The 23,000-nt window shown below is 42.8% G+C and overlaps 1 protein-coding gene across 2 annotated transcripts in view; it reads right to left on the bottom strand.

Annotated features, from left to right (window-relative positions):
- STK39 (serine/threonine kinase 39) overlaps positions 1-23,000 on the bottom strand; it is a 297,979-nt gene that overhangs the window by 60,221 nt on the left and 214,758 nt on the right. For both annotated transcript variants that reach the window (XM_045066931.1, XM_045066932.1), the window contains one exon: positions 3,693-3,745. In XM_045066931.1, coding sequence (XP_044922866.1) covers positions 3,693-3,745 — 53 coding nt within the window. The remainder of the gene's footprint in view (positions 1-3,692; positions 3,746-23,000) is intronic.

Genomic DNA, 23,000 nt, shown 5'->3' with positions numbered 1-23,000 from the left:
TCCTTCGCGATCATTAGTAGCTACTGAGTCAGAATTTATGGCAAAGGTTGAACAGGCAGCACTTGACACAACCTTATATTTGGTACAAACAGCCTTTGAGCTTGTTGGACTATTAAGATGAGCTATTTGAATTTATGCTATTAAGAAACTCCTTTAACATGACATTGATCATTTGATAGCAACAGATTCATTCTCTTAGAAAATGTGGTTGTATAAAAGAATGTAGTTTCTCAATGATAAGTGACAGGAGTTAGAAATCTCATAAAGATGGGACTGAACAGACTGTAGCAAGTGAATATAACCAAAATCACTTAATTGAAAGGTTATGAATGAACATGGTAATATGAGAGAAGTCTGTTCGAAGACTTTGTAAAGAGAAACTGGTAAATGGCAGTGTGCTCAAAAGAGCCATTACGAACCCCTGTGTTTTCACAAGGGAGAGGACATGGTCCCCATGGCCTTCTGACGTTATCACAAATGTCCAGAACTGTAGCTGGGTAAGAAAAGACTGGCTCAGCAGCTGCTAATAACCTAAAAGAAGGTTTGACCTTGAGTGTGTCCCAAAGTCAGGGAGCACCTCCATGTATCGCTGTTGAACGAAACAAGCATCTAAACGGAGTGGCAGTTTGCTCTGCCTAAGGCTGCCCTCGGAAAGTGTGTGTGCACGTGCATAAGCGCTCACGTGAGCATGTCACGGATGGTAAAGTTATCTTTCACATTGGTGGGTTCTCACGTGTTTAGCCCAGTGTCTGACACAATAATTACTCCATTAGTGGCAGCCATGATGATGACCCTCAGCCAAAGACCATCTGAAATGTACCTTCTGCTCTAACGCGCTCTCTTTCTCCCTTTCGTACACGGCCCAGTCTCCAGGATCTCCAGTAAAACACTTTCAGAGCCACTGTCTACTCGATGCATGTCTAAAGACATTGTGGCAGTCCATCATTTTACTCGTTCCCTTTTGTCATGAGTGACATGGAATAACATGAAGGAAATGGAAAAGAAAAAAGGAATCTTCCTCAAGTATGAGATTCCATAGAAGGTGGGCTTATGTCGGGGTTCTTCTTACTATTAGAAATACAGAAAAACAACTTATAAAATTCTCTCAGGGATAAAATGGTTCCGTAGTGTGGTATTTAGGGTGAGAGGCTCTATTCTGCATGTGATGTAGCTTCACAACGTCGACTGGAACATGCTGGGCTCATAATCTCATCCTCCTGGATGCTGCCAGAAACTCCTCCATAAAAAGCATGCTAAATTAAGGTGCCTACCTAGTAGGAGCAGGGCACACAGTAGGCAGTGATGGCATTTCTCTGGACTGATCATCTATCAAAACCTCTGGATTTGTTATTACCACCACTAAAGTATAAGTAAGATCCTACATCTGAGTAAGGAGCTATGCTCACGGAATGTAGTTGAAAATGGAATAATCAAGCAAATCCACATTGTGGGCTATCACTAAAACAGTACCAAGGCAAAGGACACTCCCAGCAATTAAAGTTTGTAGCATCTCCTCTTGTTCTCAGGACCCCGGAATCCCAGATGAGTTGCTTTCGAATAGCACAAGGGTCAAGGGTCATGCTGGCCATTTTTGACCCCAAAGGGAAAGTCCACGTTTGTGGGCCATTAACCAAGTAATTTGTATGCATGTACGTAATATATCAGTAATAGTTCATAACAGAGACTGGGAGGGAATCGGTAACATTTTTCTTTAAGCTGCTTAACGTTCCTAATGTGTAAACAGGATTAAATCAACATAAATAATCCTATAGGTTCTGGTCTACAGAATATACAGCAACATAATAAATGCAGACGGCTCGCTCTCAAGTGAAGACAGAGAATATTTGCTCTGTCTGTGTTATTATACACCCTATGACGTATGACACATTTATGGGTGCGTACAGCACAGACACAATATGCAGGCATGAACAGTGCAGACTGCATCTGAAATGCAGACAGCATCGGCAGTCCCAGAGGGACAGTGATATATCCATGCTGTTTTTGTTACTAATGGCCTGTGCCCACCGCCCAGGGAAGGCCAGCTATCATCAGGAAGCCAGCGTTACAGTGCTTTCTGGGAAACAAAAGCAGACTCAACCCACAATGTCAAACGAGGTTGCCAAAGCCAGCACAAAGGGCCAGATGATGCTGAGAGGGCCGTCTTCTCCCCCCAAATCCTCAACTTGGAAATTCATTTCTTTGTGACCTCTTGAAATTCAAATTCATTTTTACTGCCACTGTCAAATTTAGATAATTAGATGGGGGGGGGGCCCTTGAGAAAAGCATCTGTTCTTTTACGCACCCTATTTGAAACAGTTATTATGTAATTACTAGATTTTTATCACACTATTGGCTGGTCAATATTCTCATATCATGACAAAATACAGAGCTTTTGGAATAATAGCAGTTGGTGCTGTATGATTTCATAGACTGACTTTAAACTGCCCAGGATGGATGTTCCCAGAAAGGAAGATCAATTAGCAAATTTATCGGGGCCTTATTTGCGTATATTTTGTAACAAGTATTTCATATGTTACTTTAATTCAAATAAACTGGGAATCATTAAATCTTCATGCTGACAGGGGACTAGACAACAGGGCCCGCAAGTCTCCGCCTACATTTGGCCCAGGAACTTGTTCTGTCTGGCTAGCAGTGTTGTTGTTGTTGTTTTTAAACTGAACGTGAACAGACAGGCCTGTCTGGTTTCCTGAAATCCCCACCGTTTGCTGTGACTCCTGTACATGTCTGAGTTTACGTCCTCTTGCATTTCTAACAACGTAATGTGAGATTTTCAAAACTTTAGCAAATACGACTTATTTAATCGAACCAAAACTTACATGGAGCTCAAATACACAAATAATTTTGGAGTGTTATTAGCTTAATGCATATTAATATATTCAAACATATGAGCCTCATGCATTGTGTTTTAAAAGATTTTCAATATAGACAGCGAGGCTGCTTTCATGTCCTTAAAAATCTGAAGCGAGAGGTCCGGGAGAACAGTAAGTCTCAGCATTATAGCATCTGATTTTCACCTCTTTGGGTTATTCTGGTTATAAAGCAAAGAGTGGAAACAGCAATTTTTGCTTAACTAAGAATCTCATGGTCTCCAAAGGCTGTTCATATGTGTTACTTATCCATTAATTAACCAAAATGACTTGAGTTTCTCTTGCATAGCAGGCACTTAGTCAAGCGTAAAGATACAAGAAACGAGACAAGGTCTGCGAGCCCCCGGCATCCAGGAGCTGAGAGGGCAAGCAGCCTGCCCTGGAAGGTGCTCGAATGGCAACGTTCCTACCGAGCTCTGTGGATGAGAGGAGAGGGGAGAAGTAGCGCACTTTTTGTGTGACATCTGACTTGCGGCTCACTTCTCACTAGGACTGCTCTGTGCTGCTCGGTATTCACAGGGTCCTCGAGGCCCTACGTCACCGTGCCGGTATTCTTCACGATTGAGCTCACGTATTCCATCTGTACGTGCATGTAAAGCATGCAGCATGTCCCAGGAATTCATGCAGTCAGCAGCGGTCGGTCCAGTTTGGATTCTCCCCCATTACTGCAGACCCTCCCGCGCTCCCTCCCGTCTTCGTTTTTAGAGAGAGCGGTTTTGAATAGCAAATGATCGTCGCACGCTTGTAATCAATTTCTTCGATGCTCTTTGCAGCAATAAAATTATAATTTCAATTAAAACTTACCTCTTCCTGGAGTAAACTCAAACCGTATGTCATTAAGTTCCTTTCTGGAGTTTCTGAAACACATAACACATAGCACATTAAAATCCAGTGAAGGACAGTTTAATCAAACTAAATGTATTCCAATTTTTACAAGATGCTACTAACATGTAGACAGCATTTACAGTTTTGGGTTACCTCCGAGTACTTCCTCAAAAACAAGAGATAGTTATGACAATAATAAAGGGGAGATATTTAACTGATTGAATTTACCTTATATAAACATGTTTACTTCACAAAATTCCAAAAATAAAATGTTCTTTCATAAAATCTACACTTAATCAGTAACCTTAAATATAATTCCATAGTTAAAAATTTCAGATTTCAGTCTAGGATGAACATTATTTGAGACATTTTTCATATCTTTCCTGAAAATAGTATTTCAGCAGCTATTTTTCAAAGTGAAACAAATAGGAAAGATAGTCTCAGTGGTAAAGCTTATGACAACACTGTGCATTAAATCATGCATCAAAATGCCCACAAGAGGATATGTATTTTGTTATTAAAAATTTTGATTCCAGAGTCCTGGGGATCGAGTCCCGCTTCCGGCTCTCTGCTCGGCAGGGAGCCTGCTTCCTCCTCTCTCTCTGCCTACTTGTGATCTCTGTCTGTCAAATAAATAAATAAAATCTTTTAAAAAAAGGCAGTGGGCACCTGGGGGGCTCAGTGGGCTAAAGCCTCTGCCTTCGGCTCAGGTCATGATCCCAGGGTCCTGGGATGGAGCCCTGCACTGAGCTCCTTGCTCAGTGGGAGCCTGCTTCTCCCTCACCCTCTGCCTGCTGCTCCCCCTGCTTGTGTTCTGTCAAAAAAATAAATAAATAAAATCTTTAAAAATTTTTTTATCTACATAGAGGGGAACCCCTGAATGTTGTGAAATTATCCAATGAATAAACTTTTTAAAAGTAATATAAAATGCTTACATAAAGCCCTGTACTATATACATACATATGTATATTCAATCCAAAAACTGACACTAGGGAAATATGGCCCAAGTAAATACCTAAGATATAAGTTTTATTTCAAGAAATGATATAGGGCAGTGAGCTATAATTAGAATGGTTTTAAATTCCCATAAGAACACTAAAATATTATGAGTAACTCTCAACAGATGTTACAATTAAAGGTAATAAAAGTACCGTAAGAAATTTCAGTAGGAAACAGGAAATACTAATTTCTACGAACACTCAACTATTTGGTCAGCTGCCAAAGATCCAAGAGAGACAGAGATGGCCTGAATGCCCATCACAAACAGCCTCCTTCTGGTGCCAGGAGAGTATGATCAAATCCTGTTTAGTTCTCCAGTTTGGGACTCTAGAACTCTGGGTAGTATCTCCAGGTCTCTATGTACAGCGCCCACATCATGATGCCACCAGTCTCTGGGCCTTTCTTGGTCTCCAGCCCGAGTTTGGTTCTTCAGGTCTTATGACATCCTACCACACTAAATGCAGGAGGCCCAGAAAAATGACAAAAGCAAGGTACTGACTTAGAGAAAGCCCTTCTCCCATGCCTAGAGAAGCTGGCCAAAGTCTGCACTTTTCCACAACAGATAAGTAAGGGTTAGGAATCCAAGGGATGCCCAAGTTCAGGCCATAGTCATATAAGAGCCTTAAACCACTGTGCATCTTTTCCCAGGTGACCTGACCTTGACTGTAACTATTCTTCTCAGAGTTAGAATAGGATGGAGGAGGGGGGTGATAATAGCAGCTGAAGCTGGCTTCTTTTAACATCTTCTTTTCAGGACCAAGGACCGAAAATTATGGACTCTTAGGCTAAAAAAGTAGACACAGGACCATCATATGAAATTGCAGACAACACAAGACGGTTCAGAGATCATCTTGGACACCAGACCAAGTGACCCCGCCTGGGAGATGGGGCAGGCCATGAACAATCAGTGCCTACCATTGTAGGGCTGTTTGCCTGTGGCCCTGTTTATCTACCAAAGTCACCACACATTCACATAGTGCTTTCATATACATCAGCAGTTCTCAAACTTTTTTTTTTTCTTTTTGTAAACCTCTACAACGTCTGGCTTAAGATAGATGGGTTCTTATTCTTGCTTCTATATTCAGTCTGCTGCAATAACACATATTATGTTGCCAGTCGCTGGAAAATTCCACTCTAACTGTTGAAATAATGAGAGTAAAAAAGGCACACAATTTCTTAATGTTATTATAAAATTAGTTTGACCTCATGGGCTCCCTGGAAACAACTCAAGGACCCCCCCACCCCAGGATCATAGGACCACACCTTGAGAAACACTGATACCAAATCTCATGAATCAAATCTCATTTGATTCCAGCAATCAATCTTTGAGATATGCAAAGTAGGTACTATTTGTTTTCCATTTTTTTAGATGAGCGCATTCAATGGTCTTTCCAAGTTGACAGATCGAGTGGCAGACTGAGGACCAACAATTCTACACTGGAAATACCTAATGCAAATACAAAAAAGCGCAATTCTTTTCACTTTTGAGAAAAACAATATTCCTCAAGATTTTTCACATTACCATAAAAAGATCAGCAAGTGTTCTTTTATTTAATAGTCTTGGTTTTATGTGCTATATATCAACAAAGGTTGAATTAGAACTAAAACAGTCCAGTGAGAGAAAAAAAAAGATCATTAAGAAAGCAACTATTTATAGTGTATTTAATAATGAAATGACAGGAGGAGGAAAAAATGAAAAAGAATTTGATTTGATGCTAATTTAAGTCATTGTTCCTTCCCCCTCTCTCTCTTTTGGTCAGTCTTGTCTAAGTAAGTTTGTCCTACTAAGGCTATCAGAAGAGAGGTATAAGAACTGTATCCAGAATATCATCACACACATCCTGATTTTTCCCAAAATTAATACCACAGAAGCAATATCCAAGACCCATAATCTCTACATCAACTATGGCTCGAGTTATGGAGGTTGCCTAATTGAGTCATTCTTTTATGACTCTGAACCTAAAATACTTGCCTTTGAAAAGATCACAGTGATTGATTGTGAGTAGTAGACTTGTCTCATCAGGTTGAAATATAGTTGGAAAAATGCCTAATTGGATCTAACTACTGAAGGTCATCCTTTTATAAAGAATTAATCTTTTCAGACTCATACTTAACACCTTTAATTGAAAGTACATTTACTTTAATTGATATGGCACAGGATATTCTTGATTTCAAAGAAGCTGAAAATAGGTATGATTTAAGGCCAGAAAATGTCTGTGCAACTTTATAGAGGAAATGTTTAACACTCGAGAGTAACAGCTTTAAGACCCAGGCTACCTTTGATAACTCTTATCAAAAACCTTGTTAATCTTGGGGTGTCTGGGGGGCTCAGCTGGTTGAATGTCTGGCTCTTGATTTCGGCTCAGGTCACGATCTCAGGGTCCTGGGACCAAGCCCCAACTTGGGCTCTGTATCCAGTGCGGCGTCTGCTTGGTGTTCTCTCTCTCTCTCTCCCTCCACACCATCTGCCCTCTCGCTCCCACTTACACTCTCTTTCTAAAACAAAGAAATAAAATCCTTAAAAAAAAAACAAACACCCCTTTAACCTCAAAATAACAATAAAAAACCACTCCGACAAAAACCATATTCCTAAATTTGGTAAGCACAAACCCTTATTTCTCATTGTAGATATATATTACCTCACAATGGCAAATGTCTACAGGGCTGAGGCAGAACATTTATTTTTAAAAATAGGTAATACCATCACGTGGTTTAAAACCCAAAAGATACATTAGGGTAGTCTATAAAACTAAGCCTCCTACTCTTGTTATTCAACTACCTGGTCCCCCCTCAATGACATAGGTTTTTTGTATATCCTTCCCAAAATGTTTCACGCATATGTCAGCAAATATACACACACAAGTCCTTCTAGCCTGTTTAATACCTAACATACTATATCCATTGTTCTGGATCTTGTCTTTTCTTTTAATAATATACCTTGGAATTTCTCCCTATTGGTTCATAGAGAGCTCCTCATTCTTATATCATAGCTACATAGTATTCCGTTGTCTGTGATATCCTTTTCTGAACCAGTTCCCATTCTATGAATAGACTGCTTCTGGTCTTTCACTATTACAAACACCGCTCAATGAATAACTTTGTTCTTATGTCAATTTGCAAATACAAGAGTACAAAACTAAATTTCTAGAAGCAAGTTGCTTGGTCAAAGGATAAATGCATTTGCAATTTTATAGATACTGTCAAATTCCCCTTCATTTAAGTTGTACCAATTTATATTCTCACAAGCAATTTGTAGGCACCACTGCAGGAACTTTCAATGAATAAAGCAGGAAGTACAGTAAAAAAACAAGGAGGTGTGTTCTGCCGGCTAGAGAGCTTCTTTCCCATTTAAAGAGGGCAAACACTGCTCAGCGCCAGCTGGTTAAGCCAGGCAGGAATCTGGGCTCAATCATGTTTAAAAAATATATACATACATATGTATGTATGTATATATGCGAGATATATATAAATGTATAGGTTATATGTAAAATACATACACTAGATATTATTTAAAAATGTAAATATGTATGTATTTACTATGTCCATTCAACGTGACAAATCCAGAGATGCAGAATGTCACGTTTAAAGTTTTCCTCCGTGCTCATTCAATCCATATGCAAGGGACACAGTGAACCCTCCAGGGAGGCGGCTGGCTCGCAGGGTAGGGATGACAGCCACATGCGCGAGCGGGTAATGCCAGCTCAGGACTACCTGCATTCCTTAGTTTCACGCTCCTGTCTTTTAGCCCATGCCAAAAAAAACTTATGGGGGCACACCCCCCTCCTAAGAACCAGATGTGATCAACATGCTCACGAGCCCAGAGACCACCGGTTGTTAGAGGGCATTGGCAACTCTAAGCCCCATTGGCACTGCGCACCCTCCACCCTAGGGATGCTCTACAGTGAGGCTGGATGCCAACCATTTCCCAGTCTGAGGCTAAAGGCTGCAGTGCCAGTAACACCCACAGGTACCGTGTTTTCTAGCCTCCAGACGCAACCCCTCACTCCTAAGCAGCAGACAGCCCCTGTTTTCCCTTATTTGAACCTAAGACTTCAGGTCAGGATGAAGCTGCTGGTATCCAAGGAAGTCCAGAGGGACTCCCACTCCTATCCTCCTGGAACGTTTCCCCTTCTTGGGAGCAGGATGGAGACTTTCAAACAGCCTGGGCTAAGAATCAGGGCGTCATTTTTAGTTTCACTTGCTTCCTTCCTGCTCTTGGCACTGAAATGAAGTCTCTTCCCACAGGCTCAGGAGAGAAAGGGACTGTGGCTCCCACTAAGCCTGCTGGGCATCTCTCTCCACACCAGCAAAGAGCCTGGCACAGACCAAGGAGGTAACGGAGCTGTGGGGGCAGAGGTCTGTGTTCAAATCCACTTGCTACTTGTTTGGCATCTGTCCTGTTTCCTCCACTGTGAGGTGGGGAAAGTAGTAAGCGATGGCATTTGCTGTGCCCGTGTGTGCTCGGTGCCTCACTATGTCCTCTCGTGCCATCCTCCTAACTCTCCACGAGGGGATGGCTCTTATCCTCTGTTGTTCTATGAACAAGGAAAAACAGGCTGAGAAAGGACCAAGGACAGCTCCAAAATCATAGGTCTGATGAGCAGATCTGAACTAAATCTAGAACTGATGCATGTTACCCACTGTCTTCTCCAGCGTACAGCCCTTACCTGAGCCGCACTCGAGCTCATGATCCGCATAGGAGCCAGGCAGCTTGTTGTCTGGAAATCTGATCCTGCCACTCCCTGGCTGAAAGACTCCGTTTTCTTTCCTGTATTCTTCTTTTTTTGATTTTTTTTTTTAATTTTTTTTCCCCGTATTCTTCTTTCCTTCCTCTCTTTCTTTCTTCCTTCCGTCCTTTAAGTAAGCTCCTCACCCAGCATGGAGCTCCACACGGGGCTTGAACTCACGACCCTGAGATTAAGACCTGAGCTGAGATCAACAGGAGGATGCTTAACCGACTGAGCCACCTTGGCACCTTCCCCCATATTCTTAAAACAAAATTTAAAATCCTTAGCATGACCCCTCCCTCCCTGCAAGAGTGCTTCGACCCGGCCTCCCACCTTCAACTGTCCCACACCGTCTGTCCCCTGCTCCCCTTGTTGCTGCCTCCGGCCTGCCCTCCGTCCCCAGATACAGCTTTGCAAAGGCACAGGCTGAGCGGAGGGGGGAGGTCAAAGACCTGACTGCAGGGGGTTCAGGAGACAGAGGGAGGAAAGGGATGACAGTCAGGGGTAGTTCTTTTGAGGAGTTTAACTGTGGGGGTTGGAGAGAGAGAGCTGTCATGGGAGGTAGGGTGAAGAGAAGGCTTTTTAAGATGAGAGAAAAGCAACACTGGTATACTGGCGGGACAGGCCTACACAGAGGGAAACAGATAGGGAGGGAACAGAGAAGCGCTCGGGGGGCCTGAAGCTTGTTGGGGGGCCCAGCATCCCTCACTGCTGGGAAATCTCCACTCTCACTCTCCCTCCACTTGACGGACTCCAACTGAGCTCTTTTGGGGGAGACCAGGAAAGAAGGATGGAGGCCACCGGGTGAGGGTAGGCCCCTTTCTAGCGTGCGCTCCTTGCCCCTAGTCCTGTGCTCAGTACTTCACATTCTGTACAAAGTAATGTCATTACCTCAGTGTCCCCCTCATCTCCTAGACACTAAGTTCCCAAAAAGCAAAGACCTCCAGCTTCCCTTGTTCACAGCTCTTCCCCTCAGCACCCAGCCCAGTGCCTTGGGAAGGTACCGACAGTATCTGTCACATGAATGAATGAATCAATCGGTCAATGAAAATTTTACAAGTCTGGCTTTTGTCAAGTGCCTCTGCTTGGCCTCTGAGACACCATTACCCCAATTCCCTGACAGCCTTTTCTCTGTCGCCCAAACACTGCCGTCTGCCTGTCCTTTTAGTGTGAATGTTCTGCCTCCACCCTCTTCCCTTCTTCTTTTTCTGGATAAGTAATTCCGATGCATAACTTAAACCCAGGTGCTTCCCCAGAGCTTTAAACCCATTATCAACTGTCTACACAGCACTTCTCCATGCAATGTCTAGACAGCGAAAAGCCCAGCATGTACAAAATGGAATGCATCACTTCTCCTCTCAAATTCACTTCCCTCTCTCTGCTCCCTTTGGCAGCAAATGGTGGTGACAGCCAACTACCAGGACCTGTGTGTTATACCTCCTTAAGATGTCTCAGATCGCCCATTCCTCTAACACTATGAGACTCCTGACCAAAGGCAGGTCACCATTATCTGCCGCAAGAGGAGAATAAATGATCTAATGAACAAAGGGTGTTTTATCCACACTCACACACACTACACACAGATACACAGGGAATGCCCTCGCTAGAGCCACAGATAAACAGCAACAGCAAAAGGCCATAAAAGGTTGAGGGAGCTATTACTCGGGGTGTAATCCTTGGCAGATGAATGTGTCACAGCCCAGGAAGAAAATCGCTATACTTAATGAGATGTGGAAAACGATGCCAAAGCAACGATAAGTTGAAGGGCATCTCCAAGTAAGGCCAGGAAACAAAAGAGTCAGGAAGAGGAAAAAGAAGCCTCCTGAGTCCAGGCCTATGGCTGCCCGGATGCATCTCTGTTGCCTGCGCATCTCTGTCTGGGCTTTCCTAGAATGGAATCTTTAAGTCAGCCAACCACCCTGCCTACGGGACTAGAGAGGGTTCATCTGAACTCTGCAGCTCAAGCACATGCCGGCAACGACCATCAGTTAGGCTTCACCTCTCCAACCTCTACTTCAGGTTCTTCTGCAGAAAGACAGGAAACAACGCCTCCTTCCCGGTTGAAGGCAGCCGTGGGCAGACACCCTGTGGGTCCCTCACGAGCTGTCGGGCATTCTGATGCCCCATAAACCAAGGCACAGAGCAAAAGAAGGGAAAATCATGGTTCCAGACCTTAAAGAGTGGACAACGTTTCCAGAGAAGGACAGCTGATGGGAGGCAAAAGTACCAGGGAAAGCCCAACGTAAAGAAGTGCTTAAAAAGTAGTCGCAGAAAAAGCAATATTAGTCTAATGCAGAGAAAGGAGCGTTTCCCCTTTCTTGGTTCTCACTCTCCCCATCCTTCATACTCCTGTCAAATTCATCTTCTCTGAGGTAAAGGTTCAATCACAGAATCATATAATTTTACAACCGACAGGGGCCCTGGAGGTCGCCTAATCCATTTTCCTCATTCCTGAGGTGAAGAAACTGAAGCCGAAGAAATTAAGTGGCTTGCTTAAGATTACACAGCTGGCTAATTCACTCAACACTCCATAAATACTTATTGATCATCTACTAGGTGTCAGGTCTGTCCTAGAAGCCATTTGTGGCAGAAATGACACCCAAACCTGGGACTGCCTTTTATCCTCAACGGGTGGTTCTCCAACTGCAGGGTGAGCTGAGACACGCTCTCTAAAGGAAGAATTTCTTCCTTCAGCGATGTTCCCACCCCTAGCAGGTAAGAAGTGCGGCAGCAGTGAGAGATGGGTTATTACAGATAGAAATGGGTTCTGTAGGACTGAGGTGATGATGGCAGAAATAAAGGTTGAGAGACACTGCTGTAGCCATCAGCACTGTGCCCCAGAGCCCTGCTTGAAAGGGAAGCTCTTTTCAAAGTACGGATGTCCATATACCCTGACCATGCTCTGGGAGAGTGAGCCACATGCCTTCCCCATCGGCCCCACACCCTGGCCTTGCCTTACTTAACTTAACTTACCTAACTTACTTAACTTGCCTTAAAAGAGCCTTTTGGATCAGGGAATCTCCTAAAATATGCAAGTGAAAATTCCTTTCAGGACTATATCTTCGGACACCCAAAACCATGCCTATGGCCTAGCAAAGCATAAGTTGATAGCAACCATAATTTTCATCTATATCAAGCCATGCAGCATCACACAGCTTTTGATCAACATCAAACAAATAGATCAGGCGTCATACAGCTCCCTTTAACAAGAAAACATGACCAGTGACAATACACACACACACACACACACACACACACACACACACAGAGTTTCTTGAAATAAGGTATCTTGACCTTCACACTGGTTGTTGACAGGTTTTTCCGCAGCTAAAACCACCGGCTAAGGACTCTGAAGCATCCCCCTGGTTACTGAGCAGCCTGAAGGGCCTTTCAGATTTACGGTCCACACGGAACAAGCAGTTTGGCTGTACAGGATTTCACAGAGCTGACACCTAAATTAGAGGTGTGTACAGAGCCTGGCAAAGAAATTTCTCATGCTCTGTACAATGCTTACACCCATGAATGAATCATATGCAAAAATATTATCATTAATAACTGCCTTTATGGCCTACAAAAATAATTTTCATCTGGAAATAATCCTAACTCATTTCAACAGAAACTTCTTGAAAATCTACATGCCGGCCAGGTAGAAGTTGTGGCTGTTTCTCCTCTCACCCACCCTGCCTAACTTGTTTTTTATTTTTTTCCTCTAGTATGCTCTTTGGAAAATCATGAAAAACACTTCAATATATAGGAAAGTTCAAAGAGTAATAAAGCAAATATACATGTAACCCTCCATCCAGAACTTTTAAAATGGTAACATTTTGTCATATTTACTTCAGCTTAATACATAAAATTTTAATAATGTTTTGCCTACACAGTACAAAAATCGATCGTTATGTCCCAACTGTGGTAAATCAAGAGTGAACAGATTATTGTGTAAGGGCTCTGCTGCCTGTCAAGTTTATGGAACTGTATTTTCATGGGTGGCAGTCCTTTTCAGCATTTAGAATGCCCAGTGAATATATTTACTGAATTGATTTTTACTGATAGTCCAAGAGGGAAATGGAGTGACTACATAAAAACTAGAGTCAGGGGGCGCCTGGGTGGCTCAAGTCAGTCAAGTGTCTGCCTTTGGCTCAGGTCATGATCCCAGGGTCCTGGGATCAAGCCCCACATCGGGCTTCCCGCTCAGCGTGAAGGCTGCTTCTCCATCTGCCCCTCTCCCTACTTGTGCACTCTCTCACTCTCAAATAAATAAATAAAGTCTTAAAAAAACAAAAAACAAAAACAACACTAGTGTCAGGTGTACAGCAGGTAGTAGAAACACTGCAGTCTAGTCAAAGTTCCCATTTCTCCACAGCAGGAAGAACTATTAAGCACCCTTACTAGTTAGGGGTTTTGTGTGTATCTCTCTCTTTTTTTTTTTTTTTTTTAAGATTTTATTTATTTATTTGACAGACAGAGATCACAAGTAGGCAGAGAGGCAGGCAGAGACAGACGAGGAAGCAGGCTCCCCGCTGAGCAGAGAGCCCGATGCGGGACTCAATCCCAGGACCCTGGGATCATGACCTGAGCTGAAGGCAGAGGCTTTAACCCACTGAGCCACCCAGGCATCCCTGTGTGTATCTCTTGATTGAAATCCACTGATAGAAATGTAGGAGCTGTCTTCGTTAACATCACTTGTTTGGAAATTCTGATGTGGGTTAAGGTTTACTGCAGAAAACCCGGACTCAATGTTTCTAGGACAGAAAAACTCTCTTCAATGCATCAGGCTCCCAAGTCAACATGCCAAGTAAGTTATACTAAATATGCTAAGGGCACCTCTGAGATGTCAGTTCAGTAAATGTCCAGTTGGGCTCTTGAATTCACATCCTGCTAGGTGTGTTCGTGCAGATCAGTGGACAGTATGCGGAGAAGTCAGGGGTGCTGCCCGTATCTGCAGCATTCCTGGATGAACTCAAGTTTCAAGATGACCGAAGTTTAAGGCCCAAGCTATTATAATCTCTATTATGGACAACGGTCATCCTCCTTGTCATTTGTTTTGCTTCTTGCAAAAAAGATGGTAAGTAGTTCAAAGTTAAACCAAATATATGACCAAACATTTGACTATCAAAAATAACAGAAATTGAAGGGAACAGAGAAAGAGACACTACACATACTTGGGACATCAGTAACTCCCACTGAGCACTGAATTTAGTTTTGTTCGCTTACAGCTCAGGCAAGGAAAGAGGAAAGTACTGCATGATACAGTTCTTTATCAAAAAAGAAACATGCAAAGTAGATGTTTTTCCCTTGGCATTAATATCAAAAAGTAACTCTGTACGGAAGCCCCTTTACAAGGTGCACTGAGTAATGTCTTCAACCGTATGTTGTAAAGGACAGAAACTTTCTTTCATAAAAATACCTTCCAACTATGTGGTACAAAAGATGAAAATTTTTTCTCCCATGTGCTGAAGGCACCATATTAAATCTTACCTAAGTGATGGCATTTCTGCTGGGAGCTGAAATAATATAGCCGAGGTACATTGTTTCCTGATGATTTACCTCAATAGAGGGAGCCGGAAGAACCTGGAGAAATGGATGGCCTATACAGACAGCTTCCTGATGCCCTAAAAGTGTCTTTGTCAAGCGTTACAATGGGTGATTCTGTGACTGAACTTCAACCAGCATTGGAAGGCGTCTGATAGTTCTTGTAGATGTGCTGATTAAACATAGATCTTCCACTTCAGCGAAAACTTGAGTGCAGTAGTAACACTCTGCCGTGAACATATGGGAGACGGACTTAGGTTATGTCCTCCCCGGAGAGACAGCTAAGTGCTAAGATGGCGGGCTGCAGGGCGTCTCTGTTTCAAGAGGAAGCTCCAAGTCTGGCCAAGAAACTGAACTTGGGTGCAGCTCAACACACCCAACTACACTGCTTCAGAAAGGAGAAAGGAGCATTGCTGGCTGCAGAGTTTTAAAGAATGCCTGTTACTCATCAAGAGAGTTAGCCATGGGGGCGCCTGGGTGGCTCAGTGGGTTAAGCCGCTGCCTTCGGCTCAGGTCATGATCTCAGGGTCCTGGGATTGAGTCCCGCATCGGGCTTTCTGCTCAGGGGGAAGCCTGATTCCCTCTCTCTCTCTCTCTCTCTGCCTACCTCTCCATCTACTTGTGATTTCTCTCTGTCAAATAAATACATAAAATCTTTGAAAAGGAAAAAAAAAAAAGAGAGAGTTAGCCATGGTTAGTGTAGCTGCAATACTAGAAAATAAGCAGATAATAAAACTCTTTAAACTTTGGCGAGGTGATCACAAAAGCAGCAAGAACTATGCTTTAACTTTCCTATCAATTTATATATAGAGTTGTGTCCAGGGAAAGCTACACTAAAAATTAGCAAATTTAAAGGGAAAATGATCACTTTTAACTCAGTTTAAAATACCCATCCAATAAAGGAGAAAACGGTGAAGGAGTAATGAATAATAAGTATTATCCCCAGTGTCCTCCAGGTTAGAAATGAAAGCAGAATCTTCCCTGGCTTTGCCACACATAGCACCTTAAGACGATTAAATTTAATGATAAATGAGATTGAGCAAGTATTTTCTCTTTTGCTCCATTTCAGAGAAATGGCCTATAAGTAAATGTATTTACAGTCTTAGTGTGGGTGACCCTTTGTCTTTGGCAAAGACATCATAAATCCTCAAATTGGACTTTCCTGAAATTACTTGAGCAAATGGCTATTTATAAAATATACAGCTGCACAGAAAATAAACCTTGTTACTAGGCATTTGATAGGTTGTTGGTGGGCATCAGAAAGATATACATTTATTAGAGCATGTCATGCAGCACTTATCAGGACACTGGATTAGGGACAGACAGGGCTTTTATTCAGAATGATGTAAAACTAAAAATAAAAAAAATTCAAAAACTCAAGCCCCCCCGCCCACGCATCCACTTTGTTTTGAGGCTTGGAGATGCATGATTCTCCAAGTCCTGACACTAACAGAGCGGTGCCTGGGTAGCTGGATGGTTAAGTGACCGCCTCTTGGTTTCAGTTCAGGTCATGATCTCCACAACACGAGACTGAGCTCTGAGTGCAGCTCTACACTCAGTTGGGGGAGGGGGGAGCGTCTGCTTAAAAGTCCTCCCTCTGTGCCCACCCCCACTTGTGTGTGCTCACTCTCTCTCTCTAAAATAATTAAGTAAACCTTAAAAGAAGAAGAAGAAGAAAGAAAGAAAGAAAGAAAGAGCATGAAGAATAGGGCAGGCCCCTGAGAGCAAGTGTGAGAAGCTTCCTTTGGATTAACAGATCCCCAAAAGGCAAGGGGTTGTAAAAGTGTTCATTATTTGCATGATAGGATTTAAAATGAGGAGTAATCACCTAAACATCTTTCTAAGCATTTCCACAAAACTGGCCTTTTTTAATCTGAAGATGAGGGGGGATATCTGAAGTTCAATGTCATTTGTTTCCTATAGATGCCTTTTCCAAAGACCCACAGCTGGTCCAAATGTACCCGTCTTCCTCTTACTGTAAAGTAGGCCTCAAAACGCACCTGCCACATGATGCCTTCTTCCTCCCTCTTTGATCCTGGCAGATTTTTAAAAGTTAACATTTCTACCTTCAGCAACCACTGCATTCCTTCTCTGGGTCTAGAGCACTAATTTATGCCTCTCATTATCATATTGTTCAAAGAAACCATCCCTTCAACAGGCCCAATAAAGTAAATAAAATGGCATTTACCACCTGGCATAGAAGTCAAACCATCCTAATTGAAAAATCCCAAGTATCTATATAGCTCACCAAAATAAGAAAGACCCTTGACTTAGCCACGAAGCTTGCTCTGCAATGGTGCGAGGCTACTTCCACCATGAATGGCGTTAACTGTGGACAAAACTCAAAAGCAGACTAGTGGAAGATGGAATTTTATTCCAAATGCTCAAAACAATTTTTTTGCCTGTGCTCAAACACATGCTGTATGACCGTCAAATAACAAAACTGATTTTCATGCGTGAGTCATGGAATCCATATTTTAGAGCCATGTTCACCAGTTTGTTGATATAGAAAAACATGTGGAGAACGTTCCATAAGCAAACCCCATGTGTGAAACTGCACCATACACCACGGGAGTTACCAAGATTGTGGGAAGTACACATTTTTCCAAGATTCACTAATAAAAAAGATATACCCAATAATTTCCCTCGTGATGGTTTTTTTCAGTGACTGACCTTTATACTCAGTCTGCTGATCTCTCACAAGTTTTTAAGATTAACTTAGCTTTTTAAGATCTCTAGACCTCGGTGAAAATTTAATAAAGGAGGTCAGGCTGGATAAACAGGAATTCTCACTCTACAGAAGTATTCATACAGCACGTCCTACGGACTACTTGCTCTTTGCTTCTTTACTGTAAATTGATAAATGTGCTTTTCATAAGGAAGTACAAAAAACAGTGCCACAGGGAAGGATTCAGAAGGAAAAGTCAGGGGTTGGGGGGGAGGGGGGGGATCCCAAAATGATTATCATAACAGGAGAGCCTGTCTCCACTGGTCTGCTGCAAAATAAAATAAATACCGATTATTTGTCAAGTTTAAGAGAATTAGTTGATTTTTTAAAAGCAAGCAAGTCAGTAAATGTCCTTAACAGAGATAAGGGATGGTAAAGGTGAACAAGTGTGAACATTTAAGTAACTACACAGAATTCAAAAGATGGGCAACAGAAGCTGTGCTGCTATGCCATGTCTCTCCCCAGAGTGCCTGGTACAGGGTCTGGCACATAAGTAAGCTCTCAAGAAATATCCCAGACATCTAATTGCATCAAGCAGGACACTATTCCTCCTTACCTGCTGCATGGCATTAAGTCACATGTAATCACAGCAGACAAAACTGCATATGGAGGTAGCCAATCCCACATAAATACCCAAATAACAAGAAGGAGAAGGAGAAGGAGAAGGAGAAGAAGGAGAAGAAGGAGAAGAAGGAGAAGAAGGAGAAGAAGGAGAAGAAGGAGAAGAAGGAGAAGAAGGAGAAGAAGGAGAAGAAGGAGAAGAAGGAGAAGAAGAAGAAGAAGAAGAAGAAGAAGAAGAAAGAAGAAGAAGAAGAAGAAGAAGAAGAAGAAGAAGAAGAAGAAGAAGAAGAAGAAGAAGAAGAAGAAGAAGAAGAAAGAGGAAGAAGAAGAAGAAGAAGAAGAAGAAGAAAGAAAAAAATGGCTTTTGGGCTGAAGGCACTTTAGTTGCAATGGAGGCCAGAGCCGTGATCAGAAGAAAAGATGTCACACTGGGGACAGATTGGGGAGAAATATTATGATACTGAGGAGATTTATGGCCAAAAAGCTCTTCCTCACCTAAAGAACGGTGAGTTGGCAGTCAGCGTCCAGAGTGGGTGATCGACCTGGCTGAGATTCACACGGAAGAGAAGCTGTGGACAAGTCTACCCGACACCAGGGCTCTGGGTGGCCGGACAAGCTTTGCTTCTAGGATTGGGAAGTGCTGCTGCTTTGCGGCCTGTGCCCTGAGCTCCAGGCTGCTCTCATGTCCACGGCATACTTATTTTTATGTAAGCATAGAAGCAAGAGAGCACATCTCCTCGTCCCAGTTACACCAGACTCCTCCGCCTCCTCTCCTCTTTCGCCCTCCACTCCGCAGATTTGATTTGGTTTTATGGGGAGTCCGAGAGTACAAAATGCTTTTTTTGCTAGGTTCACTTGGCCTGTCATAGCTGGGTTTCTGAAGACAACATTTTTTTTTTTTTTAAAGATTTTATTTGTTTATTTATTTGACAGAGAGAGACAGGGAGGTCACAAGTAGGCAGGGAGGCAGGCAGAGAGAGAGAGGGAGAAGCAGGCTCCCCGCCAAGGAGAGAGCCCGATGTGGGGCTCGATCCCAGGACCCTGGGATCATGACCTGGGCCGAAGGCAGAGGCTTAACCCACTGAGCCACCCAGGCGCCCCTGAAGACAACATTCTTGAGTTTAAATACCTTTTGTAGCATTGACTTGTAACGCTGACTAACCAGGAGAACTTCTGGCAATGAACTCTCCAAGCCTTAGGATCTCCAGCTCAAATAAAGTAGTAACAGTAACTACTTGATAGAGAGCTCAGGGAGAATGCAGGTAGGGATGGTGCCTAGCACATGGCAAGCATTGAGTGCACACGGCAGGCAGTGAGTCATTATTATTAAATAACAACAACAGTAATAATAACCACGGAGTTCTCCGTGTCAGCTACTGGCCCCTGCCTGGAGATGGGTTCTTTCTCATTCCATCACCTAACCTAAGCAGGAGTGTAGGCATCGGATCCTCCACTGAATTCCATAACAGCTTCCAACTGTAAACCCCAACAGATATAATAAGATTTCACTAGGGTACAAGTCTCTCTTTCCTTAAGAATCCCAGTAACAATTGAATAAATGGGAGCTGATCACTGGGAGCTGGAGAAGAGCCATCTCCAACCCAGAGTTTGAAGGAAACACACAGACTAGTATTGGGGCTCTTTTAGAGTTCTTGATAATCCCCAGAGAGTGAAACAAACCCATGAGGATCTGAGAAGTCTCCTGATAATCCTTCCCATGCCTCTTTCCCTTATGAATAATTTAAATTCTCTGCTTTCTGGTCAAATCAAAGATCTTCGTTTATGTGAAGGTGGAAATGTACAACCGAAGACTGAAACACGCCTAAGGTATGTAATCCTATCTGCCAGACCAGGGAAATTCCCTAAAAGAGACAAGGAAAACACCTGGGTCGTCAGGGGTTCGGCCAGCATTTCTGGCAATTTTCTTCTTTTGCACTAGAAGACAGCACACACGTCATTCAAATTATGTACTTGCCGCCATCCAAGGCCTCTCTGGATTTAGGAAGACCTGAAGGAACGGTGTTCTGGGCTCAGAGTGCTATTTAATTGTGACTCTCATCATCACTGTTATTACAGATCTGTCATTCAGAAATGCTCTCGGCTATCAGGGACAGCATGGAGTGTTATGAAGATGACATTTCCATGTTTTGTATTCTGAACATTAAAAACCAGTTTGGCTTACCCAATGAGCAGCGGGTGCCATGCCAATTATGTAACTTTGTAGAGCACAGAAAGGATCTCCCACTGAGCCAACTGGGAGGAAAAAACCACAATACTCATTTTTATCCGCGCCTCAGCATACTGACCTCCTTCAGCCTGTTGATGTGGCCATTAATAAAACATTTTAAAATGATCTGAAAATGCTTTTTTTACTAACTAGAGCCTGAATCTGGCTGCCAAGCAGCTGTGTATTTGAAAGACTTGGAGCTGGTATCAAAGTTGACCGCTGAGGATTCAAGCTTATTCTGGGAACCTCCTGTATCCGGAATGTTGTTCAGGCTTTTGACTGGTTACAAATGAAAAACAGATTTTCACTCCTGAGGAGTTTTAAAGGCTAGAAATAAGGATGCTTGTGATGATGGTCTTACTTTTGCTTGGGACACATGACTTTATTTTAATTTCACTTCAGTATCTGACATGGGATTGCCAACGTATGTTCTTATAAATTAAGAATAATAATTTAAAATAAAAATATTACTACTACTTGCAATTCTAATATAGCCTAATGGTTAGTTCTTGAAGCTTGGAGAAGAGTTTGTTCTTTTCTTCCTTTGTCTTCTCTTTCTTCTGACAAAAATTATCAACTAAAAATATGCATTAAATATAACTTTTGAACCTCAAGCAAAGTAACTAACAGGCTATTTGAGTATATGTGATTATATCTATCGGGGAACTAAGACTTAGATTACCCTGATGGGTGAGTAGAAAATGAGGTGGGCAGAGAGACTCACTCACTGAGCTCAGCTACACGGGTAGCAATGTGTGAGGCATGGGAAGAGAATACGTAGAGATGAAATAATGTACAGACTGGGCTCAATGAGCTTATGACCTATCAGGATTCAGAGATGAAGACAAACTCCACTGGGGAGCAAGCTGGGGTGCATCAAAGGTGCTTGGTGCACTGTGCTGAGGAGAGTTCTCCTCTCAGACACTGGGATCACGAATGCCTTCCTCTTTACTTTCGAAATGTCTACCCCAACACACCCTGCTGCTCCCCCCCCCCCGCCCCCGCCATCCCCATCATCCTCCCCTTAAACACACTCATTTAAAAAGCAAGGGAACTGCTAATACTGTGAAGGACACAGTAACAGAACTGAGGCCATTCCCAGACTTCACATTTCCTAAGATGAAATGGCAAAAAAGTGCTTAGCACAGGGAAAATTCAAATCTATGAAGCTGGGGAGGGCGGGGGGAATGAGGAATTTCAATGTCACTTGGCAGGTTTCTCACATTAAGACAGATGAGGACAGGTTTATCAAGGAACACTGAATAACTCAGACTATTTTTCTGTGTGATTAGCCCAAATCCTGTGGCTACTCTGCCAACACCCAAACCACAGCACTGTGAGGCTGTATGAGAAAAGGACTGGCTGCTTTGGTCGAAAGAGGATAAAGCTGGTGAAGAAGTCTCACAGAGCGAGCTCTCCATCATCACTCACTGTAGTGATTTTTAATCAGCAGGAGATTATACTGCAGGACTCCATCAGACCCAGAAACACATCGCTATTTGCCTTTGGGGCAAAACAGGTGCCATATTATTGAGTTCCTCCTCTCAAGCCAAATGATCTGGCCCAGAGTTGATAAAACAGGACTGGCCGAAGAAGAGCTCTCCTAAGCTCTAAAAGTTGGGCGTACTGTTCTTGAGTGAGGCAAGAATGTTTACCCGTATCATTAAACACCAGGTTTAGGAGCAGAGGTTTTAAGAGGAGAAGGTGATCTATTTCCAGACTTATCTGGGTCCCTCTAGCTGGTTAAGCTCTAAGATCAGTACCCATTTGATATCACAAGTCAAGGACTTCCCCCAGATGCCCTGCACCTGCACCTGCTATCTGCTAGCCATGTAGGAAACCCAGCAACAAGATTCCTATTGTTCATGATGGAGTAAGGGCGAGGGCTAGAGCATGCACACAGTCTTTTTAGAGAAAGGTGAGGGAAGGAAAAAAAAACACACACAAATAGACTGATACAAAGAGGCTGCTCCTCAGCATCTGTATTGAAGGCATCATTTGAGAGCACACTCAAAGGAGGAAATAATCATCACTGGACTTTAGGTAATCACAAAGAACAAATAAGTCCAGAATAACCTCATTTCTTTCTTTGCTATTATAATGAACTTTTCAATTTCAAAGGAAAGCCTTAGGCCTGCTTTGTTAAGACTAAGCACATGCAGGGACATGGTGTGAATTCTTTTAGAATAGCAACAGAAATATCCATTTCTTCCCATATAGGGATAAGTCCTTTTATGAGGCTTGGAGACCCAATAACAATTAAAGGGTCTTTTCGAGCCCTTTCTGGCTTTGTCCATCTGGGGGTTTTGCGACTTGGCTCAGTGGAATGCAAACTACAAAATCCAATCACTACTTTTTAATCTGCCAAATAAAATGAGCAAAGGTTAGTAAATGATAATATGAAACATGGAACATGAGCAAGGATGCAATCCTTCAGACCTTCCTTCATTGCTTCTGGGATGTATGAATTAATACTACCTAGAATTTTAGAAGAATTATTATATACCCCTTGA

Source organism: Mustela putorius, unplaced genomic scaffold (genome assembly GCF_011764305.1).
Source record: "Mustela putorius furo isolate JIRA1106 unplaced genomic scaffold, ASM1176430v1.1 tig00003869_pilon_pilon_pilon, whole genome shotgun sequence".
In the NCBI taxonomy this organism is placed as follows: domain Eukaryota; kingdom Metazoa; phylum Chordata; class Mammalia; order Carnivora; family Mustelidae; genus Mustela; species Mustela putorius.
The sequence above is the reverse complement of the archived record's forward strand: the minus strand, read 5'-3'. Positions and strand labels throughout refer to the sequence as shown.